Source organism: Triticum dicoccoides, chromosome 7A (genome assembly GCF_002162155.2).
Source record: "Triticum dicoccoides isolate Atlit2015 ecotype Zavitan chromosome 7A, WEW_v2.0, whole genome shotgun sequence".
Lineage (NCBI taxonomy): Eukaryota > Viridiplantae > Streptophyta > Magnoliopsida > Poales > Poaceae > Triticum > Triticum dicoccoides.
Window position 1 is genome coordinate 216,842,152 of NC_041392.1, and position 18,062 is coordinate 216,860,213.

General features: G+C 42.7%; 2 protein-coding genes across 3 annotated transcripts; both read right to left on the minus strand.

Moving 5' to 3' along the window:
• Window positions 1-569: 569 nt before the first annotated feature.
• Window positions 570-2,316, minus strand: LOC119328876 (chaperone protein dnaJ C76, chloroplastic-like). Of its 2 annotated transcripts, XR_005159205.1 has the most exons (6): window positions 1,999-2,316; window positions 1,630-1,816; window positions 1,456-1,562; window positions 1,159-1,372; window positions 883-1,078; window positions 570-747 (listed from the first exon to the last, which is right to left on the minus strand). XR_005159205.1 is itself a non-coding variant. In XM_037601870.1 (5 exons), exons 1-5 carry the CDS (start codon window positions 2,254-2,256, stop codon window positions 942-944), a joined length of 903 nt encoding a protein of 300 aa, XP_037457767.1. In that variant the 5' UTR covers window positions 2,257-2,316; the 3' UTR covers window positions 820-941. The 2 variants fall into 2 exon arrangements, 1 of the variants encoding a protein (XP_037457767.1); XM_037601870.1 differs by lacking the exon at window positions 570-747 and having other exon boundaries at window positions 820-1,078.
• A 172-nt stretch (window positions 2,317-2,488) lies between these two features.
• LOC119332789 (alpha-glucan water dikinase, chloroplastic-like) lies at window positions 2,489-13,516 on the minus strand. Its single transcript, XM_037605940.1, has 33 exons — window positions 13,323-13,516; window positions 12,902-13,211; window positions 12,753-12,794; window positions 12,523-12,632; window positions 12,361-12,439; window positions 12,182-12,273; window positions 11,916-12,093; window positions 11,614-11,838; window positions 11,188-11,526; window positions 11,004-11,111; window positions 10,808-10,906; window positions 10,591-10,725; window positions 10,394-10,485; window positions 10,177-10,311; window positions 9,839-10,001; window positions 9,651-9,740; window positions 9,386-9,571; window positions 7,671-7,733; window positions 7,528-7,590; window positions 7,387-7,446; window positions 7,110-7,262; window positions 6,926-7,009; window positions 6,444-6,620; window positions 6,253-6,359; window positions 5,879-6,092; window positions 5,686-5,789; window positions 5,136-5,268; window positions 4,885-5,010; window positions 4,534-4,644; window positions 3,703-3,801; window positions 3,200-3,466; window positions 3,011-3,126; window positions 2,489-2,923 (listed from the first exon to the last, which is right to left on the minus strand). The coding sequence occupies exons 2-33, from the start codon at window positions 13,103-13,105 to the stop codon at window positions 2,719-2,721; spliced, it is 4,359 nt and encodes a 1,452-aa protein (XP_037461837.1). The 5' UTR covers window positions 13,106-13,211; window positions 13,323-13,516; the 3' UTR covers window positions 2,489-2,718.
• Between the last annotated feature and the right edge of the window lie 4,546 nt (window positions 13,517-18,062).

Sequence of the window (18,062 nt, forward strand, 5' to 3'; positions counted from 1 at the left end):
GGGCCGACAAAACAGGCAACACCTACCCTCACAGACCATTCATGGACGCCTGACCGGACATTGTCAAGGTAGTGAGAGGCCAAAGAGACCTTATTCCAGTGCGATGTCGCCACCACCTCGTCGATGTTGCCTGGATAACTAAAAACCTAGGAGAAAAAGAACTAATAAAAACGGAAGGGACGGGTCCCCCACTCCTCTAGCTGCCAACAAGCCACCAAACAGGATAAGGGAAGGGGGCGAGGCTTGGTGGCAGCTAGAGTTAGGGATAGGAGGAGAGGTGATGGCAACTAGGGTTAGGGATAGGAGGAGATTGATTTTTGAAAAGGGTCGCTTTATTACTTACAAGATTTAAGCCTTACACCCGGCATCTGCATAAACCCTCTTAGTAACTAAACCCCCTTAGTAACAATAGTTATTTAAGTAGACTGAAGTCCTGTAATTTTACTTCTCGTTTGCCCAAATAAAGCATCGTCTTTTAAAGGAAGAAGAGTGTTACCTGGGCCCAAGAGCTCAACAAACTTGACTGCTTTACCGATCATGTGACATATATGATAAGCAATCCAAACTACTAAAAAAAAAAACTTGACTGCTTTTACCGCTACTAGGTAACATGAAGATGTCCACAGCGGTGCAGGAACTTTAATTTTAAAGCTCATAATCTCGTCAAGTTCGCATCTAATCTGGATCTCATAATCTCGTCAAGTTTGCATCTAATCTGGACACAGGTCGTCATATTTGGTTGGGAACCCTCATATGATCCAACCATTATACCTATGGACATTTTGTTGAATTATTAATAAAGTTGGGCGAGAATTCTACAAAAAAAAAAGTTCTGTGTCATCCTCCATCTTATATCCCAGGTATTACAGCACGTCGTACAACATCCAGTGTGTGGTTGCAGTCTTCACACCATCACTAACCAACGACTAGCAACTGCACATCTACCTGTCTGTTCCAGATTTCCTCCAGTCTCCCAACCCATTCCAAACATCGAACAAACTCTTCCACCGGAGCTCCTGCCCCGCGTGGCGTCTCGCTTCGGCCTGAGCTGCCGTTTCAGCCTCCATATCTTCACCCCCTGCAAATCATGCATGAACTTTCAGTCTCTGAACTTCACATGGTTTTCAGTTCGTAGGAATGAACAGCTGAATATACTACCGCTTGCGCCCCTGGAACTTTCCTGCCGCTCCTGCTTCTCGAGTTTCCTGGAGAAGTTCCTGGCCGCCGCGAACACGTCCTTAGGCCTCTCCCACCCGCCGCCGAACACGCCGTGCCCTTCCTTGGGCTGTGGACGTGCCATGAACTCCAGCACCGGGAGCTCTTCGCTCCCAACCCAGTGGATGCAGTTCACAGGGCAAGACTCCACAGCCACCTGCGATTAAGATCCCTGGATGTGTTTCAAACAGCTCAACTAGTGCCAACGTTGAGTCGGAAACTCGGACCATCTGGACTTACCTGGATCTGCTGCTCCACGTCGCCAAACTGGACTTCGACGTGCGCGCTTCCAAGAACATCGTCCATGGCAAATGTCTCCCCAGCATGGTGAACACACTCCCTACATCCTGCACACGGCAACCTCTATCTCTGAAGCACTGGTGTTCTTTGGTCAGAAATATCAGTACTACGTACCTATGCATTTGTTCTCATCCACGAAGAGAGCCTGGCTCCTGATAGGCCCATTCCAAGAACTGTACCCGTCCCCGGTGTAACCGCTCCCAAAGCCGCCTCTGCTCTTGCCAAATCCATCAGCTTTCCTGGATGAACTCCTCATCAACACCTCATACGCCTCATTCAGCAACAGCGCATGGTCATGGCCCTGAACAGAAAAACACCAATTCACAGTTTACCACGATGCAAGGGAAAGAACCGATCTGATATCTCACGACAAAACAGCTGCTCCTTGTCGAGATTTTTTTACCTTTTACCTGAATTTCTAAGAAACCAAAAACCAAAACCAAAAAGAAGAGTAAATCGAAGAACAGGCAGATGGATGCGCACCTTGTCGCCAGCAATATCAGGATGGTGTTGCTTCTGGAGTTTCCTGTAAGCTTCCTTGATCTCCTGAGGTGTGGAATGAGTTGCTACTCCAAGAACCTGGTAGTAGTCCCTTCTTGTCTTCCCCTTTGCTGTGCTGCAGCACCTGATCATGGTCCTTCTGTACTTGTTTGGTCTAATCAGTTCATGGTGAGCTGATCCAGATCTGAGCTGCAAACAATAGTGATCAGAAGCAGCACAGGTGCTGAAGAACCCTGCCATTTCTCACTTCAGGTTTTTTTTTCCTGTGCCTGTGAGGTGAGGCTGTGACTCCTGAGCAACTGGAGATAAACTCTCTTCAGATATTTGCTGCTGACGAGTACAAGAAGCTGTCATTTTCAGAGAACAGATATTTACAGGATTTTTTTCACACCTTCTAGCTGTTGGACATAAAGGAGAGGACCAAAAAGCAAGCAGACTACCGATATTTACATTATAACAGCACGTGTAAATATAGATTGCTCAAAACGTTCTCCCCCGATGTTTTTAATAAGGTCATATTCCTGATCGTGCATACATGTTCTGGTACTCTAGGAAATACAGTATGTGATCAAAGCTTATTCTGAGCGTATATGCAAATAAATAACAACGTAGATGTGTTGTGCATCTATGAGTAGAACTATACATGCCAGCAAGGACCACATATCCTACTACTCTACAGCTTGAGCTGCCTATACATACATATTACATCTGTGGTCTTGTCTGGACTACGTAGATCTTCCCATCCTTCACTACTCCCTCAACATCCTGCGGTGACCCATAGAGCTCCTCGATGGCGTGGCCAGCCCGTGCAATGCTTGAGAGGATTGAGCTCCGGAATCCAGAGTCAGTGATGAGAGGGTCGGTCGTGTAGTCGAGTACAACTTCATCTTCCACATCCATAGGGACACTGAAACAGGCACACTCCTCAGCTGCAATGCTAAATGAATTTTTAAGGATTTGGGTAAACCACATCTCATGAAGGATTTACACTAACCTATCATACAGCCCTGCTCCAGCGTAACCTTCCAGATCCTCACCATTAGAGTCTGAACGGAAGATGATTGACCGCTTTATGAAGAGACCAATTGGCTTGCTAGGGTAACCCAGTACCTATTAATGCGCTACATTCAGCTCAGCAAGAATTTAACATGTGAAAAAACTAATATACTCAAGATATTCTCACCTTGGGAGAGTCAAGGTCATCTTTCTTACACACGAAGCTCATGGCACGGCCAGGATAAGCTCCCACAAGTGTCTCTCCAAGTCCTTTCACCACTTCAGCATATATCTCAGAAGAATCTCCAGATGACGGGTTCGTAGTATGAATGACAAAGGCATAGTCTGCGTTGACAATTTCTTGTACAAGAACAGCCATGGAAAGGTACTCATGATCGAGTTTCACCTTGCGTGTGCTAAAATATGCTCTTTCATTCCATTTTGATGCCCAAACCTAAAATAGAAATTATGTGAGATGTCGAAATCCCCAACTCAGAGCGAATTCACTCACCCACTAATTTATCATAATCAAATGCTCTGATCTCTATAATAGATCTATCTAAGCTTTGGGGACAAATGATGCAAGAAGATCCAATTTATGTAGGTAAGTCCATGGCGTTTCTAATGACATCAAAACTCAGAGATGCGCATTCTGGATCCTTCACTGGTATGAGTATCAGGAGAACAGACCTTTTTAATTGCCATCCAAGCTTGCTCCCAACGGTGGTCACTTTCATCTCCAGGCCAGGGCATTCCGGAGCTTAGCATCTTCTCCTTCAGCTCCTTAACCTGTAAAGGGAAGTAGAGAAAAAGTGAGATAAACAAGGTTTCAAATTGCAATGGATGCAAATAGAATTTATATTTATTTTTTGTTTAAGAAAACTGTGGGGAAAACCCCGACAATATAAATAGGAACCTAAATTTATGTCGTGAGGAGTGAGGACTTGAGCCCAGGTGGTGGGACTGTATCCACTCTCTCACTTCTTACTACCGCTGACAAAAAAAAATATTTTAAAGGACAGACCCAGTGCTAAAAGCTCCCACACCGGGTGGGGCCTGGGTAAAGGATTATACGAGCCTTACCCCTGCACAGTGCAATGCAGAGAGGCCGCGTCAAACCCAGGACCTCTTGGCACAAGTGGGGAGTACTTCACCACTGCGCCAGGAATGTCCTTTAAAAAAACTTTATCGGCTTTAAATCTTTAACTTAATTCTTCCAAAGATCTGGGTACGTGGCGGCCCGTTCACCTCTTAAGTTTCTTATACTCTTAAAGATCTGAGTTGGTGGTGGCCCGTTCACCTCTTACGTTATTAAGAATCGTCACATTTGTCATCCATTTTATGAGGGATATACATATGGTTGGATTCAATTGATGTATATTCTGAGATTTTTTTTTCTATTTTGTACAAACTTATGGACTAAGTGGCGCAAGCGTTTAAACAACTGATAATAGTATATAACAAAATTAAATTCCATAGACAAAGCACAAGCATTTAGCTAGTTGCAATGTTATATCTTACCAGTTGAGTTGGAGCAGTTAGATTAAGAACAGTTTTCCGGATTTCTCCTAGAGCACTAAAATCTTCTTGAGCAAGTCTGCCCTTCAGCATCTGTATGTTTTGTGCTACTTCCTGCCATCAAAGGACGGAACAATCAGTTGGCTCATTGCCTGGAAGATCATTACTTATTTCAAGTGTACTTTTGTGATAACATCATACCAATGAATGAGAATAATAAATTGAAAAATCATTATTATGCTAGCAACTTTTTGTGTTGGACAGGCAGATGAAACAGATTTCTCTAACCACTGTATAAACCGAGTGATACGGTGCTACCATTCACTTATTTAATTTCAAACAAGAACCACCAACCTTATTGGTCTCATCAGACAATATCTTCTCAAAGGTCCCAAATGGTATGGCAACTGATGTTGGGATACCAACCCATGAAGGTACTTTTCCTTTCAGGTATGCTATGTTGCGGGACTTTGCTCCAACCTGACAACAGAACGTGAGTACCCGAAAGTGCCAGGCAAGAAGAGAAGGAATCCAACAGAGCAACAATTTGTTTCCTGATTAATTCTGAAAGTAACATTTCGTAGTGCATAGAATTCTGTTATTACCATTTCATCAGAGAACTCTTCCGCTGATATTGCATATTTTCCGAGGAACTTTTTCTTGACTAATGATAAAGATGGTATTGCTTCACCACCTTGTGCATCTGAAGAAATTGAAAGTTCACTGTCCGATACCTCCCTACAAAGTGGTAGACACAAGATGTAATTGGTTGACATATAATCAAGGATAGAAGGAGGATTATCAAGACAAGTAAACTAGAAAATACTAAGCCAAGGGATTCCAGGTTGGCTGTGATATTACTGGTGATTGTTGAAAACTGAATGATAAGAAGCGCGAAATATGATCGTATGGCAATAGTTCAACTGGTGTTTAGCTACTTGTCACTTATATAGCAGAAGGTTTTCCCAGCCCTGTAAACTAATCAATCTTACTGACTATTGCTAACATAACTGGCGTTGGCCTTCGAAAAAAAATTAGTAGCTCCCTGTACCAAGTTATTCTCCATGGATGTGACATGTGTTAAATAAAGGGCTACTCTGACAGAAGAAACTATTCATCAGATGTATGCAATTCATAACTAATAGTAAGAGCTACCTGTAGGTGACATCTGCAGAAGTAGTTTTGAAGGAAAACACCTTCCCTTCATGTCCTTGAAGTTCAGACAGGATGTTCAGGTCAAAGCATGTCGCAAACAACACCTTAGATAGAGAGAAGTGAGGCTGCTTTAGATCAACATAGGAAACATATCTTATCAAAACTAGAAATGTATTTGTGAAGACAAAAAAACCTTGCAATTCCTTGCTCGAACTGACACATGAGACAGAACATCTGGCATATCAGGTGTTATCACGCCAACAACACCATCTGGTATTTCTTCCTCTCCCTTGACACTCTTTGCCACAAGGATTGTTGGTTTATCATAAGTTTTGTTTTGAACAGAAAGCAACTTATCAACCACTACAATATAACCTGTTACTTCAACTGGGCTAATAACCTGCCAACTATTAAAAGGAGATGGACGTCAAGCACAGAGTAAAGGAATATAATACAATAAGATGTATAAACTGAATTGCTAAGTGACACCATTTCAAAATGACAGGTAATGCACAAGGAATCGTGGTGTAAAAAATAAAATAGCAACCATGGAATTCACAATTTTACCTTCCAAGGTGTGCGACATTTCTGAGAACAGGGTCAAATCGGTTCAGAAGAGCAGATAAAGTGGTAGCTGATCCACCACGAATTACTTCTTCTGTGAAGATGTCAACCTGCCAAAATGATATTTATGACTAGTTCCTAGAGGCCAAAATATGAACATAGATAAATAAAGCTGAAGTTCATAAAATACGTACTGCCCATTCCTCAACGTTGAGTAATGAGCCAAGATATTCAGCCGAGGGCTGCATCATATTGTAGTATTGTTCGCCCTTGCTCGCAAGGGCAAGTCTGGTTCTGTCAAGAAATGCTTTAGCGTAGAGGGCCCATTGGTCATCCTTTTGCTTAACCATGTCCATGGCTCGATTCCATCCCTTCAGGAAACACAGTAGAACAAAGTCACCATCCTTGAACTTGAACTTGAACTTGAACTTGATACTTTTAGGTGGTGTTAAAAACTTGACATTGCTAAAGAGAAAGAACACATTACAAGCAATGGAGATACCCATAGGTGCAAGACAAAGAATAACTAATAAGTTGAAACAGAAAACAAGAAAAGGAAAATTGTGAGCAGCCACCCGACATACAAAAATAACTATATTATGGTTATGCATATCAAATTAGATGCAGACGAAAAATATTTTGTCTCTAGAAAACTTGAAACAGATGATCAATTTACCTTTAAGCAATATAAGATGTCTTCGTTGTCGTCAGTGGACAAGGCAAGATTTTCAAGAACAAGACTGATGAAGTACATAATTTTCTGGACAAGGGGAAAACATGTTTGAATGAGAAACAACAAGATATAGTGAGCGAACAAGCACATATAGTGACATGACTAAAGCGATAATCGTGTAACCAACCTCCGGTGCTGCATCATTCAGCTCCTCATACGACCTTTCAACTGCTGTCCTGAAAGTAGAATCAAGAGCAATGTCCAAAAAGATAAGATCCTTCAAGCGTTCAGATGAGCCAATGAGCAAAGGGCGTAGTTCAACACGAGCCTCCAATAACCCCTGCAAGGTAGCAATTAACATTGGCAACTCGTGATTCACATGGCGATCCAGCAGAATTGGTGAAATAGGCAAAAATCAATTAGTTCCAAGGAACATAATAATTTGATAGAGAAATAATCCTCACCTCAAGAAGTGGCTCTGCTGATTTATCCTCAACATGGTCAAGCACAAATTGAAGCAAATCCTAGTCACACAATGAATGCCATAAAATAAATTTACAACATAAAAAATGTAAACATGTTGAGAAAAAAGGTAAGGATTTTACAGGAAAACCAGATGATAAACCATTCACCGGGTTGATTTGAACACCAACCATGAAACCTTCACCCTGTACCCAACCAATTAATTCCATTAGATACGAGCACAGGTATCTAGTTTTACCAGAGTGATAACTGATGAGAATATTACCTCTGATTTGTATCCCATACATGTCGCAATAGCAGACTCAAGATCAGCACCAGAGTGCACAGCCTAAAGAAATAGAAGTAGAATAGCATTTGATCACTGATAAACAAATGGCGCGTGATATTTTACTTAATTATTCTTGAACAGGGATAAGAATGCCACTCAAAATGATATATTTATTTTTGAAAATTGCCATCGGCTATGCGGCTGACAAGTTAAACCTTCCTCTAGGAAACGTGGAATTATCATGATCAGCAGGGCAACATCATATATTTTCCATAATAGCACAACTAGGATCTAAAGATAGATACTCCCTCCGATCCAAAATAAGTGTCGCTTATAGATACTCCCTTAGTTCAAAACTGCGACACTTATTTTGGATCGGAGGGAGTAATAGATAGTGATCAGGCTTTAATTCTAACTTGCCCCAGTTCATACATAATCAATAAGCTCGGTATAGTCGTCATAGAAATTTGGCATGGCTCCGACTAGTGAAAGTGTGTCACCAGTCTAGGTCAACAATGAAAGCGTACTACTGTCTAAGATTTGTGGCTGTAGCCAGTTTCTATGAGAAATGGTTTGCCCACGTCAAGCCGGCTTCCTCACCACGAGGTAGGATAGCCTTTAGGTCAGAGATGGCATGCTGAGGGATAACGGGTGAGCAGAGAAAGAAGACGCGATAATACATTGCATTCAAGCTGGATTGAATCAATGTGCGTGGCAGTCCTTACATAACAATCCAAATGAAGGACAATTTGACGATCTTATCTTCCTATTCGGCCAGAGAGGCTGCAGCTAGGGTTGAATATGGAGAGCCATGATAAGTGGAAACACACTCTCAAATCTCAACGAAAGACTATCCTTCTGATCATCTCTTTGGCTCCAGAAAATAGCCCATTATCGGAAGAGATGTGTTGACTCTGTCTGACTACAGAAGTAATGATTGCTAGATTATTTGAGATGACTAGAACCGGGAGGATAGCCAGAGCAGCATGACGTAAGGGATCGAGGTACAAACTAAGGATGAAAGGATAACGTGGGAAGGACTTCTCCAATTAAAACACAATCATATGAGGTAGGTAATCCTAACTAAAATAAAATAAATAAATAGTTAAAAAGGATAGTCACAGCTCATAGTAGTTGCCATGGACCCAGCAAAGGTGATTTCATGTGTAAGCTGTCATCAACTGAAAACTGACCCACACTTCTGAAAATGCCTCCCATTTTTTTAAATGTATACAAAACCCTGTAAAATAGTAAGGAGTTCTAATAAATTGACCCCATGGGATTTTAGGTCTGGCAAGTGGCACCACTACTGACGTTTGGCTTCGTTGACCTGGCTGAAGTGAAAGTTAAAAGATTATACTATTAGCAGAGAAAGGCAACGTTCTGCATATACCATCGCCCATATGCCATTGAGGATTGATCTAAATCATTTCTAAGCAACAGAAGAATATGTGCCTTCCGAAATTCTATAAGATTTTTCTACGGTAAGACCTTGGGAACCACCGAGTATCTGAATGGTAAGCAGACAAGGTTGTGTCACCAAGCACCAGGGTTCCAATACTACCTACCACTTAAGAATACATTGGAGGGGTTGCTTCCCCTGTTGGTTTATTCTTTTCCTATGGTAAGGCATTTGCAAAAGCCAAATTTCACATATACAAGCTACATAGGTTCTCTTTCCTTCTTTTTTTCACGACCGCTATTTTACATACCTTCAGGCTTCTCATATAGTTGCCCAAATCACGGAGTAACCCCTCTTTCTGGTCACTCCTGAATTTTGGTTCTGAATGAATTGCACGATCATAGCTCAACAGTCGTTCTTTGGTTATGCCATTTTTGTTCAAGGTGTCCCAGTAAACGTTGATATCAAAATCGCTCTTGATATAATCAATTATCGCCTGCCCACAGAGACATAACGATCAAATCCTCAAAGCCAAAATCTTTAATATGCTATGATGAACTCCAAACATCAATTACCTGGCATATGACTACATCATCTGGGCTTGTATTGTTGTGCAGTTTCTGGTGCCATTCTTCCATAATTCCACCTTTGCAGTCATTATTTCTCTACAAACCAACAAGCAAATTTTATTGACAACCCAAAAGTTTCATGAAGCAACAAATAAAAGGTAGTGGATAGTTTTTTTAGGAGCATTAGCTTTTACCTGGATTACTAATATCTCATCACGGATACGCTGACCAACATCACCTTCACCTCCACGACCAACAGCAGACAATAACATTCTTAAGATCTCTCTGTACTGTGGGTAACTTTTGTACATATTCTCAAGGTCATCTGTAAACCTGTCTTGTGCTTGGCTTATCTCACTGCATGGTTATAGATCATTATGAGGTGCCATAGCAGATGCAACTGAGCCGTGGTTTCGTCCAATGTAATATTCAATAGTTCCCAGTCTACTAACTTGTGTTCTGTTTCCGTGTTTTCTTGAGTGAAAATCATGAAGAGGAAAGAAGTATGAGGTATCAGGTATGAAGTATGTACCGTGGTTTCACATTGTAGTTCTTGTTCCATATTAGTTGCCTGGTAGACATGAATCTAATCCAAACAAAAAGTCCAACGATACCCAATAGTCCAGCATCTCTGGCTTGGTCAACTAGATCCGCCGCAATATTAAATCTGCCGAGGAACATAGCTTGATTTCATGGATTTTTCAGGAAAGAACAAGTCATTCTTTAGTACAGATATTTGAGTGTCCAACCTGTGCATAAAAGATCGCTGGGCATCTTCCTCCAGATCTGCTATTCTTTCCAGGAAATCCTTTGCGGTGCCTTTACCGGCGTCACCCGTATCCTTTAGTTAAGAATAGATATAAGAGTTATTATTAATCCAAGAGTTGTACCAGAATTGAACAAAGAAATATTACGAGTTGCAAAGGCGAAATAGAAGAACAATTGCCTTTGATTTCTTGGTAACTTTGGTGTTGAAATCCAAATAGAAGTCAGAGTCGTTGTTCTTTATCCATGTTTCACCACGCCGGAGAACAAAGGGCATCCCCTTGTATCTGCCGTCATCAAGCTCTATCTCAACAACCTGGATATGATTAAGTCCTGAGTGTTTATATGAAGTCTGGAAGAGAACAAAAACAAAAATAGGACCCTCAAATAATATGTACCTGGTATTGCAAACCATCCAATTCAGACTCACCGAATGAAGTTTCACATGCCTTGTCGAGAACTGTTGAGCCAGAAGGCACTATGCTAGAAGGAGGTGCCTGCACAATTAAAAAAGACCTCGTTACTACGGACTATGTGTTTCTTTCAGATCTGAGCTTGCAGCTTAGATGCAATTTATTATTATTACTGTTGCACCTCCCATTCTCCAGGCTTTTTTGCCAGTGCCCAGTGAAGAATAAGTGGCTCCATACGGTTTGTTGCCAAGTGAACTCTGGTTTTACCTAGAGCATTTGTGGCAATTGCCTTCAGAACAGAGAAGTCCAATTAGTTTGGTCAAACCAAAGCTTAGAAATATGAAAGATTGGTCAGGCATGCTAACCAGTATCTCCTCATCACCGATCTTGAAAAGCTTCCTGCTTAGGACGTCACAGTTATCCCCCTCCTGCAAGGACTTTGTGAAGAGATCCAAAACAGTTGGTTGTTTGGGTGCAGCTTTTACTTGCTTTTCTGTAACCACAGGCTTATGTTTATTAAGAAGTTGCGTGATATCTCTGTTTCTGCGCTGAATCCTTTCTACTGAGAAGTACTTCTTCTTCTCCAGTTGCTTGGAAACTTTCTTTTCAAGGTTTCCTTTCACAATTTTCTTCCTTAATTGATCAACTGAGGCTCCATTATCCAACTCAGCCTGCAGTTCCTTCCTTGCTTCCTCAAACTCAACCTAGCAAATGCAAAATAAGAACTTATGTAAAGTGTTAACCAAAAATGGTCAGCTGAACTGAGAGTTGAGGATAGTTCGATGTGTTACCAGTTGCTTCTCTGGGGAATAATTTGGCTTGCCAGCTTTCTCCCATCTTAGGTAAGCCTGGACTTGTACAAGTTCCTCTGGGACACTGGTTATGGTAGTTTGAGATGCAGGAGCATCACTTCCACTCGACTCGGGCGTTTTTGTTAATCTAGCTCGCAGCTTCTCCAGTGGTACACCTCTGTTTAATTCCTCTATTAACTCTGCTCGTGCTGCTTCATACTCCACCTAGTGAAAGATGACAAAAAAAAATCAGTTTGTGAAGTTCCTTTTAAGGTAAGATGCAAATTAATCATTGAACTTGCCTTCTCTTGGTCAGCTGTATAAGACTGCTTTCCATTCCTTTCCCAACGAAGGTACGATTGGATCTGCACAAGATCCTCTGGCACCACAACAGCAGAAGCAGTAGCACCAGGTGCATCTTGCCCCTCATTACGGCTTATCTGGAGTTGGATTAGGAAATTCTGGCCATTGTTTTTAAACCTGTCCAGAGTAGGGTGCTGCGTTGCTGATACCGTGTGCATTCAAACAAACAAGCAGGGCTACATGGTAATCCGACAGCAAAACTCACCATTTATTCCGTGCCTCGTCGAACACAAGGAACTCGATGGCTTGAACTGCGGGATCATCTATCTCAATTCTCAGCGTGGAATTGTCACCTGACTGCACAGTTACGGACAGAATAATACAAACCAAAAATACTCTGTTGTAACTTGTAAGACATAATGCATCTGTGCAAGACTGAAATACCTTTACAAAAGGTGACCTGAGGGCCTTGTTCTTGTACACTGTCGTTCCATCCGGTCTTCGGGACGGGAGGATCCATTCTCTGCAACCCAAGCAGCTGAATTAGCAAGTCTTCAAGTAAAACTGAATGCACAGCATGCGAGACAAGAAGGCGGGCAGATTCACCTACTGTCCGGGCGGAGGGCGCCCCAATGCAGAACCAGGGAGCCGCTGGTGTTGGTCGCCTGGAGATTGATCTCGGCGACCGCACCCTGCGGCGCTGGGTTCAGAGTCACCTGCCACACAGAATGCATTACGACACATAGACAGAAACGAACAAATTTGTATAGCAAATAACTGATCCAGGCTACACCCCATATGCACGTGCTCCGACGTATACGGTTATATATCAGCACCTGGAGCTCGGAGTTGGACTCCAGCTTGAACCTTCCGACAACCTGCAGCAACGACAGCGGAAGCGAGATGAGCAAACCGTCGAACGGATGGCCGGCACTAAACCAAAACCGGGCAGAGCATGGTTGAGCGCCCGCGCGCGCGCACGTACTTCCGGGGAGGCGCGGTCGGTGGGCGCGGCGACGGCGCGGGGCACGAGGAGGCTGCGGCGGGAGACCGCGAGGGAGGCGGAGGCGGCGGCGCGGCGGGCGGGCAGCGGCCGCTGCGACCGCGGGCGCGGCGCCGGCGAGGACGGGGACGCGTGGATCCCGACCGCGCACCGCTCCGCCGCTGCAGCCGCAGAGAATCCGCCCATAGCACGAATCTCAACCACTCGCAACGCAGGCCTGATCCCCGCGCTACTGTCCGCACGCCGCCCCCTTCGTCCCTCCCACGGATCGCTCGCTTCTCCTCCTCCGCTCCTGCCGAGACGAACGGAGCAAAAATCAACAGAGCTACGTACGTGCGTGTGATCGAGCGGAATGCAGCGCTCGAGCAAGAGCCGGAGATCGAGCTGCGCGTTGGCCACTCACGGCCGCAGTCGACGGCGGAGCAAGCGGAACGGGAAGCGGGCCTAGGAGTGGGCGGTGGTGGCGGTGGTGGAGGGAGGGATGGGACGGAAGCGGAGCAGGGAAATGGGCGCGGGCGTCGGTGTCAGTGCCCGCGTCGTCTTCCCTCTCTCTTCGTCTTCACTCCCGCGCCTGGGAGTGTGAGCGTGGGTGTGCGTGTGGACGTGTGAATCTCATCGAGTGGCGCGGATGACGGGAGTTTTTTAATATCTTCTCGCTTGAGGCGAGGGCAAAACCGCCACACTTTTTTTTCTTAAAAAGGAAACGGTATAGGAGTACTTTGCATCCGCCTCCTTGCCCTTTTCGGCATTTCCCAACGGAGAACGGCGCGGGGCTGCCGACATGTGAACCACATCTAATCAAAATAAATCAAATTTTGATAATAATAAAATACTGATATATTTTTTGATAAAAAAGAGGTCACGGCTTGTTCGTCGTGAGCTGGTGCTTTTTTTGCGGGGATCGTGAGCTTGTGCTCATGGCAAGGGGACAAGGTGATAGATAGGTCAACACAGCGCATCCTTCAAACCATACAAATGGGCAAATATCTCGTGAAAATTGTCTTTTACAAAATCACAACATGTCGCTTTCTTAAGTAGCATGTACATGAGCTTTTTCACAATAATCTCAAAATAAATTGTGACACTAGGGAAGGGTGTGTACAGTAGATCACCGTAAATTATCTTTTCCGAATGGGGTTCTCAACTTCAAAATCAGATTACAATAGATTAAATAATTGTATACAAAGAAAAAAATAACATCCACAACAATTACACAAGATATACCATAAAAAAATGCAATGCATATCCAATTTTATTTTAAGCAACATATAATTTTATCGACGTTGAAGGTTGATTAAATTGTCACCAAGAAGAACGTATCACTTATAAAATGCAAGATTCCAATGTGGATGTGTTTCTTATGTGAACATTTGTAATGTTGGTAGTCAGTAAGTTAGATCGCCTGCTCTTGCTGAATCTATGGTCTCATCTCTCTCAATCACATAATTAGAAACGTGGAACTTGGAAACAAAATACAAGAATAGAATGTCATGTACTATGAATCTCCTGCATGTAAAAGAAAATCACAATAGGTCTTGTAGTGATGACTTTGGATGGCTAGCATTAACTAGCTAGACTCTTGATTGTTGAAGCAATGAGAACAAAGATAGAAATGTGCGCATTGGATTTTCCAAAAGATAAAAGAGTAAACTAGACCATATTAGATTTCATATAGAATTTATGGGCGATGGTATTATCAAGATAACACTCATAGGAAAAATATATTGGATTCATTGTAGTAACTTTACATGCAAATCCTCGCCCCCAAATAGTTAGGGAAACCTTATCTGGCGAGCGTCGGCTAGGAACATTTCGTCAGTGAAGTGCCCCTGAACCGCACGATCTCCATCCGATGGATGGCATTTTCAGGAAAAAAAATCCCCTGAAAAATCCTTAAAAGAAAGAATTGTCATAGAAGTTTTGCAAAATGCCACACCAATACACAAACAATTCCATCCAGGGGGTTCACAACTGCCACCCTAGTCGGTGAACATTCGCCAGCTTTTGGGGTCCAATAGTTAATGTAATTTTCTTTAAGGGAGGTCACAACACGGAATAACTATTTCGTATCATCCAACTTCCCACATAAATAAATTTAAATAGATATAACTATTCTGAACTATCATTTGTTGCCCACCACCAACAGCTTTCCTACATCGGGCATCATACGCCATGCCAAAAGAAAAAATGGGAAGGCAAGGATTGGGATTCTCCTATCCCAGGTTGTGCACCACTCCTCGTGGATGCCATCAGCGGCATCCTCGTCGTCAACGTAGGAAACGCCTGACAGATGCGCTAGCGACCGACAAGCGTAGGAGTTTCATGGATAAAGTGGTGAAGAACATATGTACGAGTTACTGATTAGAGCAGGAACCATGAAGAATGCTCACCGTCGGTAATAAGCCTACATTATCATAATTTTCTTGTAAAATGATTATTCAGTTACCTACAATGTCCATATCACCGCTTTAAGGTTAATTAGCATATAAACATATTTACTCAGGCCTCATGGGTATTACACATTTTACAACCAAATCTACAGTCTCACAGTTGTTCTAACCAAACAGCCTACAACTTTTCCATGGCAGCATTTTCACAACAGCTTTTTCAGAATCAACAGCTCAACCAAACACAACATTAACTCCCAAAAGAAATTTATTGTGATCCTGCCAAATTTCTTTTTGGCTACTAGAAGGTTATCAACTAGGGGGAAGTATCAGGTGATATCGACCCACAAATGCTCCCGTGCTACTGATTTAAATTCTTTAAATTTAAACACTACAAAAAATTCTAAAAAAATCATGCATGTTCACAACACATGTTTAGATAGCCCCTAAAAGTTCAGATCAAAACTCGAAATATACACTGAGAAACAAAAAAGGAGAAATGTGTCATGAATATTGTCAAAAGAAGACTAAAGCTGAAATGACACTATTCACACATGAATTTGTCTTTTTTGGTTCTTCATGTGTATTTCAAATTTTTATCCGGATTTTTTAGGGGTTGTCGAAATATGTGTTGTGAACGTCCATGATTTGTTTCAGAAATTTTTTGGAATGTTTTGATTTGAAATCTTCAACTTTGCAGCATGGAAGCATGTTAGTGTTGGTATCACTGGATATTTTCCCTATCAACTAGCTGACCCTCTAAATTTAACTCCTAATAGTTTTTCTTTGCTATTTCTCGCATCCTTTCACATACATAAACCACATTTCAACTGTAATTTTTTAAAGTTCATTTCAACTGCAATTGAACACCACACTTTACTCAAAACCTTGATGTTTGCAATGTTTACATTTCACTAATATTTTCAATTCATGGTTTTCAAATTTTTAATCCAAATTCAACTCATGCTTGGTTCTTGCAAAATACGCCTCGTATCATCACATGTATGCGCCGGCGGTGCGGTCACTAGAGAGACGATCAACGGGGAAGGCTGCGGTTGAGGATAGAAGATTTCCAGGACTAGAAGATGATAGACTGCCAAAACCATCCCCAAATTTGAGGTTTTTGGGGGAGCACGTCTTTTCTCTTCGTACAAGCTCTGCTCCCCGCAACGAGAAGCATCGGAGAGGCAAAGCAAAAGCTTCACGAGATCCAACCGCCGGCAGAGCCGGGGCCAAGCTGGGATCTCGAGGGCCAACGCTAGACCACCACGTGTGCTGCCACCAAGTGCCTGACATGTGGACCAGACGTACAGTTTGCCCGCGTGGCGTGCATGGGGGACGCGTGCAGGCTTCTCGGTGCGGGCTGCGAGGTGAAAAAAATCTCTGGCGAACGAGATATGCAGTGAGCTCGCAGGCAGGATCACGTGCGACTTCTTTTATTATTTTCTGCAGAGGCTGAGGCCTGAAAGAGCGAAAGTTTTCATTTTAAAATATAAAAAATGGAGCATTCGCAGCCACCCATAATAGGAGTACAGTGGAAGAACAAAGAGACAAACATATCGCTGCGATTGTGATTCGTTTCGTTCAGATATTTTTCTTTTCTCCAGGAGAGCTTGAGTCGCTGTGCCGCACGTGTAATTTTGGGACAAAAAACAGCCGATGCTTTCTTTTTGCCAACAATGATACGAGAAAAACACCAATGCTAAACACGGTCTACGTGCGTCGCAACCCCTTTAACATGGCAAGCCTGAAGCGGATTCAGAGCTTCAGACTGCATCTGCTAGTTCAGATGGATTGTTAGGAACCCGGTGATGAATAGATCGGAAGTTTTCTCGCAAAAAAAAAGAAACCAGCGAAAACGCACCGGTTTATTGCGCACGCATGCACACACATACAGGAAAAACAAGCACCGAAAATGCAGAAGTTTCAAACACTAACAACAACTAGCACAACTACATGTCAAAAAAAAACTAGCACAACTATACCTATGTTTATTATTATCCCTCTGCTATCTTGGCGTTAAACTGCTCAGTCATATAACTCAATGAGATCTGAATAACACATATACCATGTGTAGGTTGAGACACTTATTTTGAGACGGAAGGAGTAGATAGGATTTGCGGAGCAGGCCCTGAACTTATCCGTCTCAAGAAACAAGGGCCAGAGTCTTGTGCAACAAAGCTTATAATAATCTGGAAAAAAGTTTGCACGGTACAAAGATGCTTGCACAACGAGAAAAGGAACTGACTCGGAAAACAAGAGATTACGGAAACCGATCGATCGCCCACTAGGAAAGTGTAGCGTTAGCATAACCAATGGCGTGCATGCGAAGGAAGAAGGGGTAAGTGAAAGCTTTCCCACGAAAACCGTGACAAGGGTATCTTTCTAAGGGCATCTCCAACAGTTGTGAGATAGGTGTTGGTAAATTTGCCACCTAGGACATAGTGATGATGTGGCATGTATTAAATACGGAGAGAGAGCGAAGTTGTATGTAGATTAACCAACAATCTTTACACAAGCTCCAAGGTGAAATAGAGAGCAATCATATTTATTATCTCACCATCTATTGGATAGCTTACATACAACCCATTGGAGTAGTTGTATGATAACCTGTTGGTTGATGACATGGACATTTTACCAATAAGACTAACATGCAACCTGTTGGAGATGCCCTAAAGCAAAAGTGAAGAAGATGAATCGGTAAGGTGTCTTAAAAAGAAAAGAAAAAACTCCCTCAAAAAGAAAATCTCTCAAAG

Bases quoted from the DNA above. Each gene is read 5' to 3' on its own strand.
- LOC119328876 (XM_037601870.1), bottom strand. From the start codon at position 2,256: ATGGCAGGGTTCTTCAGCACCTGTGCTGCTTCTGATCACTATTGTTTG. The intron at 1,563-1,629 runs GTACGTAGTACT...TGCCGTGTGCAG, and splicing joins GGATGAGAACAAATGCATAG to GATGTAGGGAGTGTGTTCAC. The intron at 1,079-1,158 runs GTAGTATATTCA...CATGATTTGCAG, and splicing joins AAGTTCCAGGGGCGCAAGCG to GGGGTGAAGATATGGAGGCT.
- LOC119332789 (XM_037605940.1), bottom strand. From the start codon at position 13,105: ATGGGCGGATTCTCTGCGGCTGCAGCGGCGGAGCGGTGCGCGGTCGGG. The intron at 10,486-10,590 runs GCAATTGTTCTT...TCTTAACTAAAG, and splicing joins AAGTTACCAAGAAATCAAAG to GATACGGGTGACGCCGGTAA. The intron at 2,924-3,010 runs GTTAGTGTAAAT...TGCCTGTTTCAG, and splicing joins GGAGCAGGGCTGTATGATAG to TGTCCCTATGGATGTGGAAG.